The sequence below is a fragment of the Anabas testudineus genome, chromosome 7 (genome assembly GCF_900324465.2).
Source record: "Anabas testudineus chromosome 7, fAnaTes1.2, whole genome shotgun sequence".
Classification (NCBI taxonomy): domain Eukaryota; kingdom Metazoa; phylum Chordata; class Actinopteri; order Anabantiformes; family Anabantidae; genus Anabas; species Anabas testudineus.
The window spans coordinates 22,864,696-22,882,954 of NC_046616.1; the positions used below are offsets into that span (position 1 = coordinate 22,864,696).

At 43.2% G+C, this 18,259-nt stretch overlaps 1 protein-coding gene across 3 annotated transcripts; it reads right to left on the reverse strand.

The window, feature by feature from the left end:
• Nucleotides 1–672: 672 nt before the first annotated feature.
• lima1a (LIM domain and actin binding 1a) lies at nt 673–17,967 on the reverse strand. Of its 3 annotated transcripts, none has more exons than XM_026367945.1 (11): nt 17,710–17,967; nt 15,956–16,130; nt 14,730–14,775; nt 11,078–11,539; nt 5,375–5,441; nt 3,684–3,778; nt 3,265–3,330; nt 3,100–3,151; nt 2,772–2,836; nt 2,550–2,683; nt 673–2,347 (listed from the first exon to the last, which is right to left on the reverse strand). In XM_026367945.1, exons 2-11 carry the CDS (start codon nt 16,078–16,080, stop codon nt 1,240–1,242), a joined length of 2,220 nt encoding a protein of 739 aa, XP_026223730.1. In that variant the 5' UTR covers nt 16,081–16,130; nt 17,710–17,967; the 3' UTR covers nt 673–1,239. The 3 variants fall into 3 exon arrangements, with proteins under 3 accessions (XP_026223730.1, XP_026223731.1, XP_026223728.1); XM_026367946.1 differs by having other exon boundaries at nt 3,690–3,778; nt 15,956–16,134; XM_026367943.1 differs by having other exon boundaries at nt 15,956–16,134.
• Between the last annotated feature and the right edge of the window lie 292 nt (nt 17,968–18,259).

Genomic DNA, 18,259 nt, shown 5'->3' on the forward strand with positions numbered 1-18,259 from the left:
TATGAATAAAATCCTTTTATTGCATAATAAATTAGTTTTTGGTCTTTTCTTTTTATTTATTTAATTAAAAATCTGCAAATAGCTCACAACAGTTCACGTTAAGAACTTAGAAGTGATCTGTAAAGTATTGATGTTTTAATAAAGGCTGACGAACTGGTGAGTCTGAGTTTTCCTCTAGCGCCATCGTGTGGTTCACGTTTGTAGCTCAGCCACTCAGCGTGCGCTAATGACTGTTAGCATGCTAACGTGCTAACGAAACGAGCAGACACGTCAACACGTTAGCATTTAGCTGTTAGCTGACGCAGCTGCTAGCATCGTGCTGACGTTAGCTCGGTTTCTCTCGCGTTGTTTGTTAAAACCAAACTAAATTAAAAGAAGCTACAAGCACAAGAAGACGAAACCTTTGTTTGAAAAACTGTTCTAAGCACATTTAACATTAAAGATTTGTGCTAGAAACTGGCTTCAAAAGTGAAGACTAGAGGGAAACATCTAGTTATAAAGATGTAGTGGAGTAAAAGTAATTGTACTCAAGTACAGTAGGTTTGAGTAAATGTACTCAGTTACTTCCCACAGCTCAAAGGCAGAACAATAAAAGCAGTGTTTCATTTTAAGTAGAGCATGAAAATATTTCCTTGCTTGGCCTGAAATGATGGAGTCACACACACAACAAAGCTTTGTGTTATGTTTTATTCAAACAGTAGCAATTCAGGAGATTTGATTCCCTGGTTTAAAAAAAACAAACAGTACAAAGTTATTCAGAGCCAGTTTTACATCTTCCAAAAGGAAACAGAGAAGTGTGTGTGTGTGTGTGTGTGTGTGTGTTTAATGACTGTAGAAAAGAAAGTGACAGATTTCTTGTCTGCAGATCAAAGTGCTGGATTGTCTTTTCTGCAGCAGTCTGTGAATCCAGGTCCGGACTCGGCTGCACCGCTCGGCTTTACTTCTTCTTTTACACGTTTCAAACAGTTCGGTGACAAACAGATCGTGAAACATCACGGAAATAGAAAATTACAAAAGTAGTGTACACAAAAATAAAACATCTATGCGTCATAACACCCGTTCTAAAAAATATCCATCATTTTAAATTGGAAATATTTTTAAAAACAAGTGTCGTAGTGAAACAACAGAATATAGAAAGAGGCACGATGAGGAGCTCAGTCGAGTGACTTCACAGCAGAAGAAGAAATGTCTGAAAAGAGAAGGAATGGCAAGAAGTGTCAGCGGCGAAGGGCAGGTGATTTATTCGTCCTCCTCCTCCTCCTCGTCCTCCTCGTCCTCTTCGTCCTCGTAGTATCTGTTTCGTTTGATCATCTCCTCCACCGTCAGCGCCTCCTGCTGCTCCAGCTCTCCCTTGTCGTCCATCTCCTCGCTGTCCCAGAACCCCACGTCCTGCGGCGACCGGCTGGACTCCACCTCTCCATCAGGAGAGGACATGGTCGTGGGCTCTGCTGGCGTCTCCTGACTCTTCAGAGGCGCCAACTCTTCCTCCAACACGCCTCCATCTTCTTCCTCCATATTCTCGTCCCCTTCCTCCTCCTGCTGCTCCGTTTGTTCTACTGGGGCGTCGTCTTCCTCGTTGGTGAGACGGTGGTCTGTCAGGTCCTCGCCCTTCGTCTCCTGCTCCTCTTCCTCCTCCTCTCCGGAGCTGGCGTGGACGTCCACACAGCCGTCCTCGGTAGGTGTCTGGCTGTGAGACGACTGGCCGCTGTGCTGCAGCTCCATGCTTGTTGCTTCGGGGCTGAGCTGCCCGTCGTCCACAGCAGGGGGCGGACTCTGGTTTTTGGCCTCAGGAGGAGTGTTTCCAGTTTCTCCTGCCACTGTGAAGGGAATGCTTCGCTCCTTCAGGGAGGTGCTGCGGTGCAGGCAAGGCACCTCTTTGGCGTGTTCGGGGGGTGAGGAGGGGGAGTCCTCCTCTGGGGGCCACTTGGCTCTGATGGGCTTACTGGCAGCGCACACCTCTGTGCTTGTGGCGGCTACGTTGCGGCTGTCCTCCGGCTCTGTGCGAGGTGGCCAGGAGATTTTCAGCCTGCGGGTCTCAGTGGGTCTGTCGGCCTTCTCTGGGGATCCCTGTCCCAGAGCCTCCATCGTGGCCTTCAGCACATTGACTTTAGCCAGGGGGGAGTCCTCCACACTCGGGCTCTCCAAGTCTGAGGCTGGGCTCTGGATGTTTGATTTGGTCTGAGTGTTGGACTCCGGCGAGGTGTCACCATCCTCACCTTTGCTCTCCCACAGCTCTTTGTGAGGCCGGTGGCCGAAGCCCTCGTCATAGTTGCCCTTGGCCTTGAAGAGCTGGGAGAAGTGCGGCTTGCAGTAGATGTTGTTGTGCAGCGAGGCGTAGTTCACCAAACTGGGAGAACAGAGAGAGAAACACAGGTGGGTTAGGGTTAGTAAGTGTTATGACCGTCCTGTTGGGCGTGGCATGTTTTCTGACATGAGCCTGATCAGTGCTCTGTTCAGCTGTGCTGAACTTTTTCCAATTTAGCTGGTTCAATGAAGTTATTGTCTATTGTCTGTATTGTTTTTAGAAATCCTTGTGTTGTCGTCCTCACCTGAGTTTGGTGTTGCAGTGCGAGCAGCGGAAACAGGAGCTGTGGTACACGTGCTGATTGGCCACCAGCCTCTCCAGAGGATAAACCGTCTTCAGACACGTCACGCACGTCTCCCTCACTGGCAGACGGAAGTTCTGCGTGCACCAAACAAAACCATTCATACACACATTTTTTTGTTTTGTTGTTTTGTTTTTTGTGAACGTGTGTGATGTGAAGACTTACTCTGGGCGTCTTGGGCTGAGAAGGGTCTTTGTGACTGGAGGGGGGTGTGGAGTCAGTAGCAGAGCCTGTGAGATTGAACAGTGAGCAGTGAAGAAAAGTCAATGATGCCGTGCGAACACTAGAGGGAGCTGTTTTCATATTTAATACACAATCCACATGAGCAGATGTGTAGATGCTCTGGGATCAAAACAAAGCTGAGTTCAGAAATCAGTAAGACTCCTGCTTTTATCTGATAGTTAATGTGAATCTGTTCTTTTCTGTGCAGTAAATGTCTCTATGTGTAGAAAGATAAAAGACCATGACAGAAGAAAGTCATCTTGGAAGTTACCGTTGGTCTCTGCAGTAAAGCCTTTCCTGCTGTTTGGCTCTGATTCTGGACTCTACAATGAGAAAAGAGAATATGTGCATCCTGTTTATTTCATATTTTGATCATGTGTGGCTCTTAAACAAACAGGAACTGATGCTGTGTATCTTATAAAGTCATAATCCTCACCGTGTCCAGAGTGAACGGAGGGACGTTCTCTTTCTGCTTCCCACTGAAACCGTCTGGATGATCGCTCTGAGGGACAGACGACAGCCGGCAGAGGACAGTCAGTAACAGAGAGTGAAGAGAAACCTCAGCTAGTAGAAATCAGACGCATGTTAAAATGAGTGGAAGTTAGTGGAATTAAAGTTAGTTACAGGCCTCCATAAACTAACACAAACACTGGATGACTTGGAAAAGTTGGATCTTGTTCTTGGTGCTCCCTAACCACACGACACAAGGAACCACGTCCACTTTTAATTCAGACATCTGACCAGTAGCCAGATGTATGTAGTGACATATAGATGTAGCTGTATGGCCTGTGGAAGAGCTACGAGCTAACGTTAGCACTACTTATCGGATGATGTTGTCTGTTTAGGAGTACTCACACTGACCAACATGGGAGAGACATCCTGTTTGGAGACGGCAGCTTTGTAGAGGGCCATTCTGTCCCGGAGAGGAGTGGACTCAGCAAGACTTTCATCTGAAACACATAACGTGAACAAAGTTAACCACAGAGCCTTCAGAGCTTATTGAGCACAGTTAAACGCGTCTGAAGTGAATCATGGCTCAGATTTGTTGTTTCAAAATGCTCTGTAATCTTTTTATTTGCTCACTGTAGCTTGTGAAACCCGCAGCTGCAGCAGAAAGTCCGCTTTACAGCATCTGTGTTATATACAGTCCACTAACTGATGGGATTGTCTAGTGACCTCTGAACCTCTGAAGATTTATTCTTTTCAACCCATCCCACTTCAGACTGAGTGCAGAACATGCTGGTTAGTCATGCGGGCTGTGGATGGAAACATGAGGTCAGGAGTCACGTGCTGCCTGGTTCGTCTCTTCCTGTGCTTCCCGAGCTCTCTGAAGCAGTCTGCTGATCACAGCGGTTACAGCGGCTACAGTGCGGCCGGTGACGTCACTTCTGAGATTTCATTTCTGGGAAGGATGTAATCCATCCAGAGGAAGTCAGGATGACACCTGCTCCTCTGGAGGACATTGTTTTCTGACTGATTAAACAGAACAATGCTGGTTCTGAAGAACAAACCTGCTCAAACTGAAACTGTTACTAAAGCAGTGCTTCAATAGATTTTTATTTGTTTTTCATTTGGATATAATCAATATTTTTATGCTAACGGAGGTTAGAAATGGCAACATGGGGCCTCTGGTAATGATGATGACATAGAGAATTATCACCAAATCCCCTGAGATCTACAGAGAATCTCAGCTTTTTTCAGCTCGTTGTTTGAGTTTCCACAATATAAAAAGGAAACAAAGAGATGATTGTAATCTAAAGAAGATCTAAAGAATTACTGAGGTGAACAGTCTTTCCATTTATTAATACATCATATAAATTAGATCTCTCTTAAAGTTAAATATTTTCTGTACAGAGTTGATCTGTACACATATTTATATCTATAGGTGAGTATAATTACAGCGACTACCTTACTAACTTAATATCGTGAGCGTGTTAGTAAACAATTGCCTGGTTATATGACTGGTAGCTGCGTCATTCATTTGGGGCTGTGGTGCTGGCACCCTGATCATTTTCAGTCTCAAACTCATGAGGAACATATGCGGCTCTTCAGTGGCTGGATACTCCACAGTGCTGCATGTTCACCAGCTGGTCTACAGCTTTCTCTGAGCGTCGCATTGTTTTCAAGAAACCTGCTGTGGCTGAAAACAGCACCTCTGTACGAGAGGGGTGAGAGTGAAGCCAAACGGTGAAGTTACAGGCTGGACGAATCAAATCGACACTAAAGACTCCACACAGTGGAGGGAGTCAGCTGATTATTCTGTTCCTGCTTTAAAGAAGGTGTGACATTAATACTGCTGTATATCCAACGACCTAACTGACACCAAACTACTTGTTAGTACATTACTGTACCTGGGTAAGATATACAATGGTTTTGAAATTGAAATGAAGACATTTTAAAGAGGCTCCATGCTGGATTTAATAAAACATTATGATGATAAACTCTATTAGTATAGAAATACTAAGTACTGCTACACGTGTTGCTGGGACATTGTGTCTTTCATTATTTCTATTATAAGGAGTAGAAGAGAAGTAATATTCATGTACCTCCTAGTAGCTGCTCCATGTTGCCAGTGTCGCCACTAATTCCTCGACTAGTCTGATCTCTGGATACCTGCAGGGAACAAACACACACACATTTAGAAAGGTAACACAGACACACACAGCCATGTAATGCTCACTGTTCAGGAGGTAGAGCAAACAGACTGGAAGCTGTACCGTCCATCAGGAAGATCAAAGTAGTAGAGAAAGATGAGAAAAACGTAAAGAGTGGCGTTAGTGTGTGTGTGCGCGAGTGTGTGTTCGTCCGGTCCAAACCACTTTAATCCCCTTATGAGCTCAGAGAGACAGTCTGAGACAGACACCCCATCTGGTCACACTCCCCAGCCAGACAACCGACTGATCATTTCTCTGCTCAAGTTTAGACCTTCAGTTAATTCACCTGACACTAGGAACAGTGGATAAAGTCTTCAAACTCTGGCTTTGAACCTGAGATGGGCTGTGGGCGTGTATGTGTAATCAGTTTCCAAAGAACCAGATGGGAAATATCTTGTTGATATGTTTATTCATTGTTGATGTGCTGAGGTCATATCAGCGGACAAGTCTCAACTCTCCTGCCGTCGTCAAACCACTCCTACTGTTGTGTCAGATGCACGCATCAGTCTGCTCCAGCCACTTAAAGTACAGATTACACAATAGGTCAGACAGCGACTATGACGAAGTGACTTGCTGATATCTCAGGTCCAATTCCTGTTTAACAGATTTACCACTAAAATAATAAGAGGTGTCATTTTCCCTCTGCAGCTGATTTCTGTCCCGTACACTTATTGAGGCTGAGAGTTGCGTACCGAGTGTCTGCAGGTTTCAACAAGTAAAGAGGAGGATTTCACAACAGATAAAGAGGCTGAGGTGACTGCAGGAGCAAGACACTGAAAAACAACCAATGTGGTTCAGGCATGTTAATGCACATCACAGAAATGTACATTATGTTTCACCACTGGAGGTCAAGCACCTAATTTAGGACTGAACTCATGACCCAAACCCTGTGACTACTACATTTTACAGCCCTAGCCACTTCAAGGTTACTAGCACAGCCAGACTGGCAGTGATGTGTGGCTCACACACCTGATGAGGTGGCAGCTTCAGAAACAGAAAAAGTAAAAAAAAAGAGAAAATCTAGCCTGAGTGAAACCAGGACTGGCTTTTAATTCTACTTGTGAGCAGGAGCACAAATGAACACTGTGAGTGGGAGTGTGTCTGGCACAGAACAGAGACAAATCACAACAACATAAACCAGTATCACCATAATAATAGATGTACGCCCAGAGGGAGGATTATGTTTCAGTGACCTGAGGTGCAGCTTTGTAGAAGGGGGGCGGGGTTTGTACATGAGGAGGGGGTGTAAACAGTAAGATGTGAATAAGCAGACGAGCTAAAAGAGGCCAGACTTGGTCTCAGGAGGCTGGTTCAGCGGGTTAGACGAAGAATCTTCTGCCACTAATCCTGATTCTATTAAAGCTCTCACAGACATGTAGTCCCTTTCCTGACCCTACCTCACAAACACACACACCGTCTACCAGAGACAATAACCTGCTCTTAATAAAGCTGGACACAAATACAGACACAAGAGGAAGGTACGTACAGCATGTGTCCGTAGAAATGCTATTATACCTGGCCCTGGTCAAACCACACTGCAGTTCAGTGAGCTCACACAGTTGAATAGACATAAACAAAGCAGTTTTCATTACAGGTACTTTCCAGCAGTGGTGAATAAAAGATCTCCTTCAGCTGCAGCAAAAACATCCTACAGAGAAGTCAACAAAAGCGGACAGGTACAAGTAGACAGAGTTTCAGACTGGACAAAACAGGCTAAACAAAGGAGGCAAACATCAAACGGACATCTGAATCAAACACCATAGCTACCTCTAGTGATGAGTAATGGAGAAAAAGCCAAAGTGGTTGAAGAATCAGCAGAGAAACAAAGTGAAGTCAGTTCTGAGGGAGTCTGGTCGCACGACTGAGTCAGGATTTTACACCAGCTGGACCACGAGAGAGGCACCGACTGAGCAGAGCCGCACAATCTGGCTTATGGCAGGGGGGAGATGTGGGGAGGGTCTCTGGAAATGTTGTATGGGAGGAGGAAGCAGAAGAATAGACCAAGTGGGAACAGGATGGGCGACAGGGAGCAGGTGTTCCTAGTGGGACCGTTCAGAGCGGGGTGTGGCTGGAAGAAGGTGGAATGATGACAGGAGGGGAGACAAAGTGTGCCGTGGCTTTACAGATGGCTCTTTTCTTTTCTTTTTTTTTCCACAGCCTCCGATGAAAAAACAGTACAGGGGTGTATGGGGTGGAGAAGCAGCTGGTGCTAGGGGTGACAGTGCAAGGAAAGTAGGGAGGGAGGATAGGGCTGAGCAGGCCTGTGCTGTGTGAGGGCGTAGGAGGGAGGGGGAGGATTTCTGGGCAAGCAGGGTGAGGGTCAATTAATTTCAGAGTGCCTCATGACTGCATGCTCCACCCTGCCCCGGGAAGGGAGGGGAGTGGATAGAGAGGGGGTTATTCAGATATGGGCTGGGGGAGACAGATAATAACATGACTAACGGTCTACAGTCACGCTCTGTAAGACTGTTCATGTGCAAAGTAATAAAATAACATGCTACCATGCAGACTTTAAACAAGCCACATGTTTACAGGTTTCCCTTCATTTAGTGAGGTGACACGCTGACATTTACCAATTATCACTGAACACACGCTAACATTTACTAATTATCACTGAACACACGCTAACATTTACTAATTATCACTGAACACACGCTAACATACTAATTCCCCTGACCACGGTTAACATTTCCTAATATCACTCAACACACGCTACATTACAATATCACTGAACACAGCTGACCATTTATAATTATACTGAAACACGCAACATTTACTAATTATCACTGAACACACGCTAACATTTCCTAATTATCACTCAACACACGCTAACATTTACTAATTATCACTGAACACACACTAACATTTACTAATTATCACTGAACACACGCTAACATTTACTAATTATCACTGAACAACACGCCTCTGAACCACGTACATTACTAATTATCACTCAACACACGCTAACATTTACTAATTATCACTCAACACACGCTAACATTTACTAATTATCACTCAACACACGCTAACATTTACTAATTATCACTGAACACACGCTAACATTCTAATTATCACTGAACACACGCTAACATTTACTAATTATCACTGAACACACGCTAACATTTACTAATTATCACTGAACACACGCTAACATTTACTAATTATCACTGAACACGAAGCACAACTGAGACTGATGCAGGTCATTAAACTAAAATACTGGAAAAAATGAATTAACTGTGCAATGAAAACATCCCTTGACTAATATATGTTGGTTATATTTTTAAGTCATCATCAGCATGTTTAGAATTCATCTTCAGGAGGGACGTGACCAAACATTATAGATATTCATCCAATTGTTGTTTACATGTTTCTCTGATCCAAAGCTGTGGACCAGTCAGAGACTAAACAGAGCAACAGCTCCTGGAGTCAAACAAGCAAAATAAATAAATAAATACATAAAAAGCAGTAAGCTGCTCAATGTCTTTGATGATGAGCAGCAGGGAGAGTTGAGAGAGAACGGGGGGAAGATGGACAGAGGGCTGAGGGGCAGAAAGTGAACAACAGGGATGATTGATGAGGTGGGGAGGGGAGAGAGGAGCTTTGATAGCCTTAGGCGAGATGGCCAGAAGAGGCTCAGACTGCAGATCAGCTGTCTGCAGTCATGAGTGTGCCGGCCCGCACCATTACATCATCTTGCCTGTGAAAGGGAGCTCAACATAGAGAAGGAGAGAGCAGGGCCTCGGCTGTACAGTGGAGGCTATTGTATGTATGTTAAGTGTCCACACAAGTGTCCAGATCTTGGAGAACTGCTCAGGGAAGAATTCCTCCTTTGGTAAGATAACTGCACAACATGCAATAAAATCCCTCCACCCCCCCACAGCACTCCTTGAACTCACTTTTGAACGGCCCACATACTGTAGGAGGTCAGTGTGGAGTTGAACGTGGTGGAAAGTCTTTGTCAGATTTAATGTTTTCTGGCTGAGAATCACTGCTTTCTTTGTATTGAAGCAGAAGTGGTGTCTCAGGTTTAAGGGACCTCTGCTGATATTCTAGATGTTCATGATTATCACCAATCATTATTATTATTATTTTATTTAATTCAAGATATTACTGAGCCTATGTCTAATAGAAACAGTACATCAGTGGGCTGTTTCTTTGAGAGCGAGTCACTCACACGTTGGTTTTGTTGACAAAATACTGAATTAACAACACCCTCACTTTGAAGAGATCAGCGTCTGATTGCTGATGGGTAACGCTGGAGCATGTCCGCCTGGAGGACTTGCCCGCTCATCACAAACAGGAATGGATGAGCAGGAATTCTTGAAGGAGTGGCTTCTGGTATTGGGAAACTGAGTGTGGAGTTACAGCAGTGGGAGCACCGGAGATATCTGCTCACTGAGCTGCTTATTTACAAAGTGCTGAGCGGTGGATTAACATATTGTTGCTTTTGGTCTTGTTGAGGGATTTGTTAATATTATTCAATTCTCTGGCCATTTGCTGGGAATTAGAGAGAGATAAATGAATACACAGTATTGTTGGTTTGATCTTGTTGAAAGTGAACAGAGCCAGTTGAGTTGCTGTAAAACTAAAACAATGAGCTGCAGGGCTGAGAGCGACTGCACAATCAAGTGATGACAAGCATAGTAGCAAGTACAGTAGTCGTGTGAGCTGTTGATGTAGAAATACTGATTACAGCAGCTTTTATGATGCTGCTGCCACTGCTGTCATAAAATACAAAATACTATCTGACATAGTCAGATTAAAAGGCTGGAGCAGCTGATGGTTTGCCCATTCTAAGTCAGTGGTATTCATCTGAGATACGCTGAACATCAGTATGCTGCTTAAAGCCTCATAAAGTTCTTTCCTGTCATAAATGGGTGCTCTGTGTTAAGGAAACACAGTGGGACTATTGTTAACGTGTCACACCTTGGGTAAAGGCACTTTACTTTTTAAACACTTCGAGGAAATCCATGACCGGACATTAAAAGCCTCCACTTATACCCAGACAAATAACAATTAGTTGCCCCAGGGTGAATGAAGCAGAGCTCCGGTCACCGATGCTCGCTGAGAGGATGTCAGTTGAGAGAGTGTGTGTGTGTGTGTGTGTGTGAGAGAAAGAATAGATGAGCATGGCTGCAGCATGTGACTAACAGCATGACAGCACTGGAGGGATCTGACCTCTTTGAGAACAAACACACACTTTTTTTTTTTACTCTCGACTAAAACTGGTCATGATCCAGTTAAGTTTTGAGATGCAACTGAAGAATCTTTCGGGTCAGAACATCCGAAAAGTATCAAATACAAACTCCTGATCCTGCCCACACAAGCCCTTCATATTTGACACACTGCACTATGGGTTAATGCATAACAATGTTTTATGAATTAATCATGTTCCTTCCAATGTGAAATAATGTGAAACTCCATTAACTCAGGCCATCAGGTGTATACAATGCAGTAGAAGGTACAGTGTTTCATTCTAACTTCGAGTTGGAGATCAGCAAAGTAACATAACATGGAAATATTGAAGATGTCTTGTGTACAATGAGACATGATCACAAACTTGCTGGATATCATAACTGAAATGAAAACACTTGCCTTGTCAGCCTGGTTCTCTCCTTTCTCAAACATCTTTTTGAGGCTGTTGAGGGGAACACTGGGCTTCTCAGAGTCGGGCACTTCAGCTGCTCTCGGCTGCCCCTCCAAATCTCTGCTAGGCTTTGCCTCCATGTCTGTCAGATCCTTGAGTTGAGCTGACTGCAGATGGTTGAAGGTGGGTTCACTGATCTCGGGGTCAGCTGGCTCGTCGTCCTCGTCTTGTGAGAGCTTGGTGCTTTTCAGGGTGTCAGGCTGCGTGTCAATTTGTGATGCAGGTCTAGGTTTGGGGCCTGCTGATTGACTGAGGTGGTTCTGAAGCTTGGCAGGTCTACAGGGTGTGGTCTGAGGTTGGGGCCTGTGGCTGGTTGATGGCTGCTGCTGTTGTTGTTGTTGTTGCTCCCAGCGTTTCTTTAAAACACTCAGATTTCCACTGAGCACCGTCGATGGTAGGGGCTCTGCAACCTGCAGACGAAAAGAAGCTGTTAATTCAACTAGGAGATCTCCTAATCAGTCTGAGAACCATAAGACACTTTATTCCAGGTACCAGGAATAGTTCAAAGGTGAGTCCAGCATTATTCTGTACTGTTCTTGCCGTCATCAAATCCCATGAAAACAAAATAAACTGACAGTGTGCTAGTTCATCTCTCCGACCCTGTCTAAGTTTCTCTCAGCCTCAAGCTCACTGGTTCCTAATAAAGATGCAGTTTATATATTTGTTTTATTCTAAACTTCCTGGATCCATTAATGGGTTTTATCACAGTCCTGGAAAATGTGACACAAGACCATGAACCTTTGTGTGCATGTCACAGTTTTGGTTTCTGTTTCAGAACTGTCATACCTCTAATATTAACTATGACGCAGTATGTTTGACTTTTTTGCTGGAAAAATGACTAATTGATGAACTGAAAAGCAATCAATGAATCAGTTCAGCTCTAACTCAACAGGTAGTGGTTCTATAAAACACAGTAAGTGCAAATATTTACATTTAAACAAATTCAAGCATACAACTCAATACATGTAACAACTCATCAATCCTCTGAGAACGCTCTAGCTTGATGTCTACCATGCAAACTATTGTCCAGTCCTCTATAATGCAGATATACAGAACAGGAGCACAGACTCAAAGGAGTATTTAAACAGACTGTGACAAGGCAGAAAAGATAATAGATAACACACATTTACACTCCCAACTACACGAACAGTCGCTTTTCAACGATGACTCACTATTTCTAAGTCTCTGGAAGAAAAGACACACTGAGGGATGCTAGCCACTCTCTGAATCTGTTTTTAGTTTGCTTAATGATTTAGATCAGAGTTGGACTCACTGCTGAGGGAAGCCAAAAAACACTAAAACTAAATCAAACACTGGCTGCACACAAATGAAACGACAAAGTAGCATTCATGCAAGTAAAGTCACAGCACTTTTAGCAGTGAAAGAAGAACAGTAAAGAAACGAAACACAAACATCTGCTCAAAAGACAAAGAGCTCTAAGTTGCTCAGCATGCATGTCTATAAACCTGGATCTACTGGATCTCATACAGAACAGAAAGCAAAAAACAAAGAGCTAAAAAAAAAACTCTTCTTTTCGTCAAAGTAGAGTTGAAAACCTGAAAGAGAGACTCAGATGACCCAGTTGTCCAGCTGGTGGTGTGCCTTTCTGTGTGAGCTGAGTGTGTCTGCTGGCTATCAAATGCTACAAGCTGTCCCAGATGTTAGAGCCTTGAGAAGTGATCAGAGCTGCATGAAGCAACTAGCCCACTCCCTACACAGCACAGAGGGAAGGAAACAGAGAGGGAGTGAAGGTAGCGAGGGGTGAGGGGCGGGGGAGGAAGAAGAGAAAATCAGAAACAGAGACAGTCAGTGAGGAAAAGAGGGAAAAAAAGGCCAGGAAATGAGAAAAAGGTAAAGGGAGCAACGGGTGGAGAAGAAAAACCCTTCACAAGTTACTGCACAGTGACTCGACCAGAATAAACAATCACCTTCCTGATCTAGATTGGACTGGGATTTAAAATGTACTAAATAAAAGAATGACCGCTACCTTTTCACTTCCTCTACTGAAAGATAGTATGGGTGCCAGAAACAAAGGCAACAGGACTTTTGTTAATTCACTAAGGTAACCAGATATAAAACCTGCTTACCCATGGGAAAACAGGTTACAGAGCTCAGTTAGTAAAGTATTAAACATGGCACATTGATCTATAACACTATTGATTTCATTTAGAAAGTGTGTACCATGATGAAGACAAGAATGTAGGCTGCATCATCAACACTGGACAAACCTCACCAACCAACTGAAACACTCTCGTTGTTACTGTTCTGTGAAAACCGAGCATTTATAAATGAGGACATTTATTTTTACTTTAAAAACCTTCGATCTCACATCATTTTGCCACAGTGCTGAAAACACAGTGGTGTCACAGGATGGTAATGAAATGCTTTCTGATGAGATACACTCTACCTGAGATTGAAGAGGTTTTTTAACCCCTGCACCCCCACCCCCACCCCTCCTCCTCCATAAACAGATCAGGTAGGATCGAGGTGTCCTGTTACTGCTGCTGCATGTCAGCAGATGCAATTACTGCTCACTCGCCTACTTTTACTGGAGATCCTGGCATTCTGCTGCTGAGTGTGAAAAGACATCTCATCTCTAGATTAATGTCTCTAAACAAACAGTTTCTGGCCTTAAACTGAAACCAAAGGCAAAGCAGTGGGGGAGGGGGGTTCGTATACTGAAGTGCTTCACCTATGTTTATGTACTTTTACTTTAAAGTGTGATGCAGCATTTTTTGGTTCTCTGGAGGATTGGAAAGAAACATACACAGGAATTTATGAAAAGTTCCCAAACTCCATGCAGCACCAATAATAAACTCCAGCAGTAACACTGATAAAGCTTCAGTGAAAGTGAGAGAGGGATGTCAATTAAGTCCGGACGGTTTACAAAGGAAAAATGTCTTATCTTCAGTAACAAACAAATCCTGTGGGGGTGAAACACGGGTCTGGAACTATGGGGGAGGGACTATAGAACTGTTCTAACTACTGTAGCTAGACCTCAACAAGCTACTAGAACAGCTGGCCACATTCAATGAGAGAAATGTGCAAATATTAAATAATGCTAACAAGAGATTTAGGAAACAATATAAAATGACACTTTTCATGAAAGGTCCTGTTTAGAGCTGCAACAATTAGTCAATTATTCCATCACCAGAAACTCATTCTGCAGCTATGATCACTATAACAATAATTTATATTAGTCAACTCAAGATCTTTGGATTGTATAATGTCAGTCAAAAGAAACTGGTGTGTAGGAAACTGAGTACCTTTAGTACCTTTTCACCACAGCTTATCAGTAACCAGCAGAATAATTAATGACGTGAAAAGACGTTTTAGGCCCTTTTTCATTTTCCATCCATTATTTAAACCTGTTATCCTGTGAGGACTCATGCAGAGCCAACCAGCCATCATGTATCTGTCTGTCTGTCTGTGGTGGTAACACTGACACACTTTTTCTATTGCAGTACTTTTTATTGTATTACTTATAGTAGTAGTACTGACTTCAGTAAAGGTTCGGAGCACTTCTTCAATCAATATGAATTTAATCTGTGTGTGTAGAAAATATATTTCACATTGAATATAGTTGAATATAGTACCCACCATTTTCTTCTTCTCTGCATTACCCTCCTCTGCTGCCATCTGGTACCTGTGGACAGACAGTGAATGAAAGAAGAGTGATGAAAAGAACAGGCAGCAGAGGTATCTGCACATGCCCTCCCTTCCCTGCTGTACACCAGGAGACAAATCTTAAATGTTCCTCCTCCTTTCCAAAACTTGATACATAATTTCTTGTGGCACAATAGACATGGATATGGATGGACAACACTAAGCCTGCATTGCATTGTACAGAGTAGGTACAGAGAGTTGCATCAAAGTCAGATCTAGACCATCTTAAAATGTGTGTGTCCTGTGTGAGCCTGTGTAACAATCCATGTATTTACTGTCAATTCTACATTTAGCGTGAAGACAGATGAACAAAAGTACAAGGTACAAGGTGCTGTGTATTGTTCTTACATAAAAGTACTGGTATAGTAACGTTCATTTACATATCAATAGATTAACAAATCACATGTTTATTTATTCAATTTCACAGCATAATCAACATATTAACCACCACATCAGTGTATATGCAATGTGCTATCACTGTCCTGATGTAACCTTGATTAAAACAGTACAACCTGCAAATCAAAGGTTTTCTGCTTTTCTTTGCATAATTGTTATAATTGAGAGTATAATTACAAGGACAAATGTCTGCTGCATTCATCCAGCTGATGGATGAATGAAAAAACATTAGGGAAAACTAGACAAAATATCAGTTTGAACTCAACCGTCCAATGACAATGATCCTGGTCATTAACAAAACTGTTGATAAACTGAAAAAGAAAACAACCTATACATTAAAGTGTGTATTCCTTACTTATAGACACGGATCAGTACTAGCACCTAGTGGGCAGATGGAGTAAATGCAGTGACAAACATGCAAAAAAGCAACCACTGTCTCATTTCACATATTGGTAACTTGATATGTTGTGTTTGAAAGGTGAAAGGAGAAGCCCTGTGCTTCCATAATGAATCCAGCTCAGTCTGACTCAGTGAAGGCTGTAAAGCAGAAATGGCTTCACTACAGCTGGAGTAACTGGTTGGGGCTCGTGTAGAAATAATCACATCATAATGATACAGAAAAGAGGAAACTGACCTCATTTTCTGATCGGAAGTGAAAGCTGAAAGAAACTGAGCTGAGGTGGCAAACAGTGACTTATGTGCCGAGTGGCTGCTGGTAAATAATTTAGCTCCTAGTCTGAGAGACAGAGGAAGAAGCAACTTACTTAGAGAAGCGCTCTGCGATAGCGGTGGATTTACCCCGGGCAGAAACGATGGACAGCTCCTTGGCGGTGACCCGCAGTGACTGAGATGCCCACTGCCTGCGGTTGAAGGGAGCGATGGAGGCCATTTTCACTGTACGTCTGAGAGATCAGCTTTCCAGGAGCACACGTTGTTATTCTGGCTGACACAAAAAGAAGAAGGACGTTCAGCCAAATCCCAGACTGAGGCAAATGAGTGATTGTTATGGTTTACTCCTGGTTCTACTTCTTTCTTCTCTGCATTTTTTCTGCTTTAAAAACAGCAGAACGAAACCTTGTTGTACTGTATGTGGTCAAGTACAAACTGTAAATCAAAGGTGCTAGTTAGGCTGTTATGTCTGCACTGAACACACCCACAAATCAATAGATTTTAAAGGACTATACATGTTATTCACAGGTCTGACAAAGTATATTGATCTCTGGATAAGGTTGTGTATAGTTGTACAAAAGCTCATCCACAAATCAATCGATTTTGTCAGAATCCACATTAGACTATGTGTTACAGCTGCAGCATGTACCAGCCCTGCTGTCTGAATCAGAAAGTCAATAGAGTGCGTCATACAGCCATTGACCATCTGTTCCCTGTGTGGCACTGCCCTAACTGAGCCTCCAGGGCGACTACCGGCAGACAAGACAACTGATACGCCTGCTTCACACACACACACACACAAGAGCCCTCTTGTACACACACACTTTCACACTCATACCTCTACCTGCTCCCTTCTTCATTTCATCACCTTGAGACATAGGGCAAGCAGATACATGAAACAGCGCCATGAGCTTATCATTAAAAACTGTCATCTGCTAGTTTTACACGCTCTGACTGAATCGAACAATGAGGTGGATGAGCAGGCCAATGACGGCAGACCCTCCAGGGTCTAGACTCATGGGATCAACGTCATTCAGCAGGTTGCACAGTTAGGGCCGATTCATTTCAGCAACACTGTTCCTAATGTGTTAAGTGTTAGCTGCCACTGTGAATACTAAAATCTTTCATAAACAGTGTTGCACAATGAATAATTACATATTACAGACCACAGTGACACATTCATTGGCTTTGTCAACTGATCAATTATCCCACAATGAAAGATGCTGCCTAATTACAAAGTTAGAATGTGAGAACTGTCAATCAAGCGTGTCTTATCTGTAACTAACAATACTTTTCATGAATCATCATCTTGTCCAGTTAGTCATTTAAAATATCAGAGAATAGTGAAACACATTTTTCAGAAGACAATTATGACATCATTACATTTTTAGTTTTATGTGAAAACCATCTTGTTTCTAATGACAAAACACAGCAACATGAAAATGTTTAAGTTCTCCATGATCACCAGGATCACAACTGTCTCCTGCCAAATACAAATGACGGATGATAACGACTGACAGTTCAGGTCACCTCTGGGACTAGGTTTAGATTACAAACAAAGCAGCATGTAAAACTGATGCAGCCTATGCAAAGGTGAGTTTTAAAGGTGAGTCTTGTGTCTAAAGCAACACATGCTTTCCAAGAACAGTGTCACCAAACCACGTGCAACTTAAATGAACAAGAAAAGGCAGCTTGGCTGTTTCAAAAGAACGATCAAAAGAATACATGGACATCTGATTTTAATCTTCACAGATTAAACAGCACATAAACAGCACATAAGCTAAAACTGCTTAGTCTGACAATTTCCCAAATCATCAAGTCATAAACACTTCAAAGTGACACCACCTACCTGTGACTATCTCAGCTGTTTCACTCTCAGACCCTTGTCTATTTCAGATATCCGCTACTTGTATATTGTATATTCGTTCTCTTTTTCCTCCTCAGCTGCTTCCACCAGTACTTTTGAGCAGATAGGGAAGTAGGAGGAGTCCCACCACCCTCATTTAACTGCTCTCAGCCAATAAGGAAGCAGAATTTGCCTTCACCTGTAAGGTACAAGCTCTCCCTCTTTGTCCAATCAGCAGCACTGCTGAGTTCTATGAGAAACCTGAAGGTATGCGACTACCTAGGGGGCCCATGTAGAGCAACATGTCAGACAGGCAGCAGGGGGGTGAAAGGAAGGGGGAGGAGAGAGGAGGATAAGGGGAGGGGGAATCCCACGCTGGATTCCTGGAAGCTGGGTGAACTGCAGACTCATGACTGCCTACTTTCACACAAGGTCAAGGGTTTTAAGGATGTGACTCACTCACAAGTCTGGCTGACTCTTAAGAGAATTTCTTAAATTAAGGAATAATGTTTTTTACATGCTTTCTATTTACGTGTTAAGTAAACCCTACACA

Excerpts from the sequence above, each read along its gene's own strand:
- lima1a (XM_026367945.1), bottom strand. The coding sequence starts at position 16,080 with ATGGCCTCCATCGCTCCCTTCAACCGCAGGCAGTGGGCATCTCAGTCA. Across the intron at positions 3,779-5,374 it reads CATGGAGCAGCTACTAGGAG|ATGAAAGTCTTGCTGAGTCC; the intron begins GTACATGAATAT and ends TATGTGTTTCAG. Across the intron at positions 2,837-3,099 it reads CTTTACTGCAGAGACCAACG|GCTCTGCTACTGACTCCACA; the intron begins GTAACTTCCAAG and ends TCAATCTCACAG.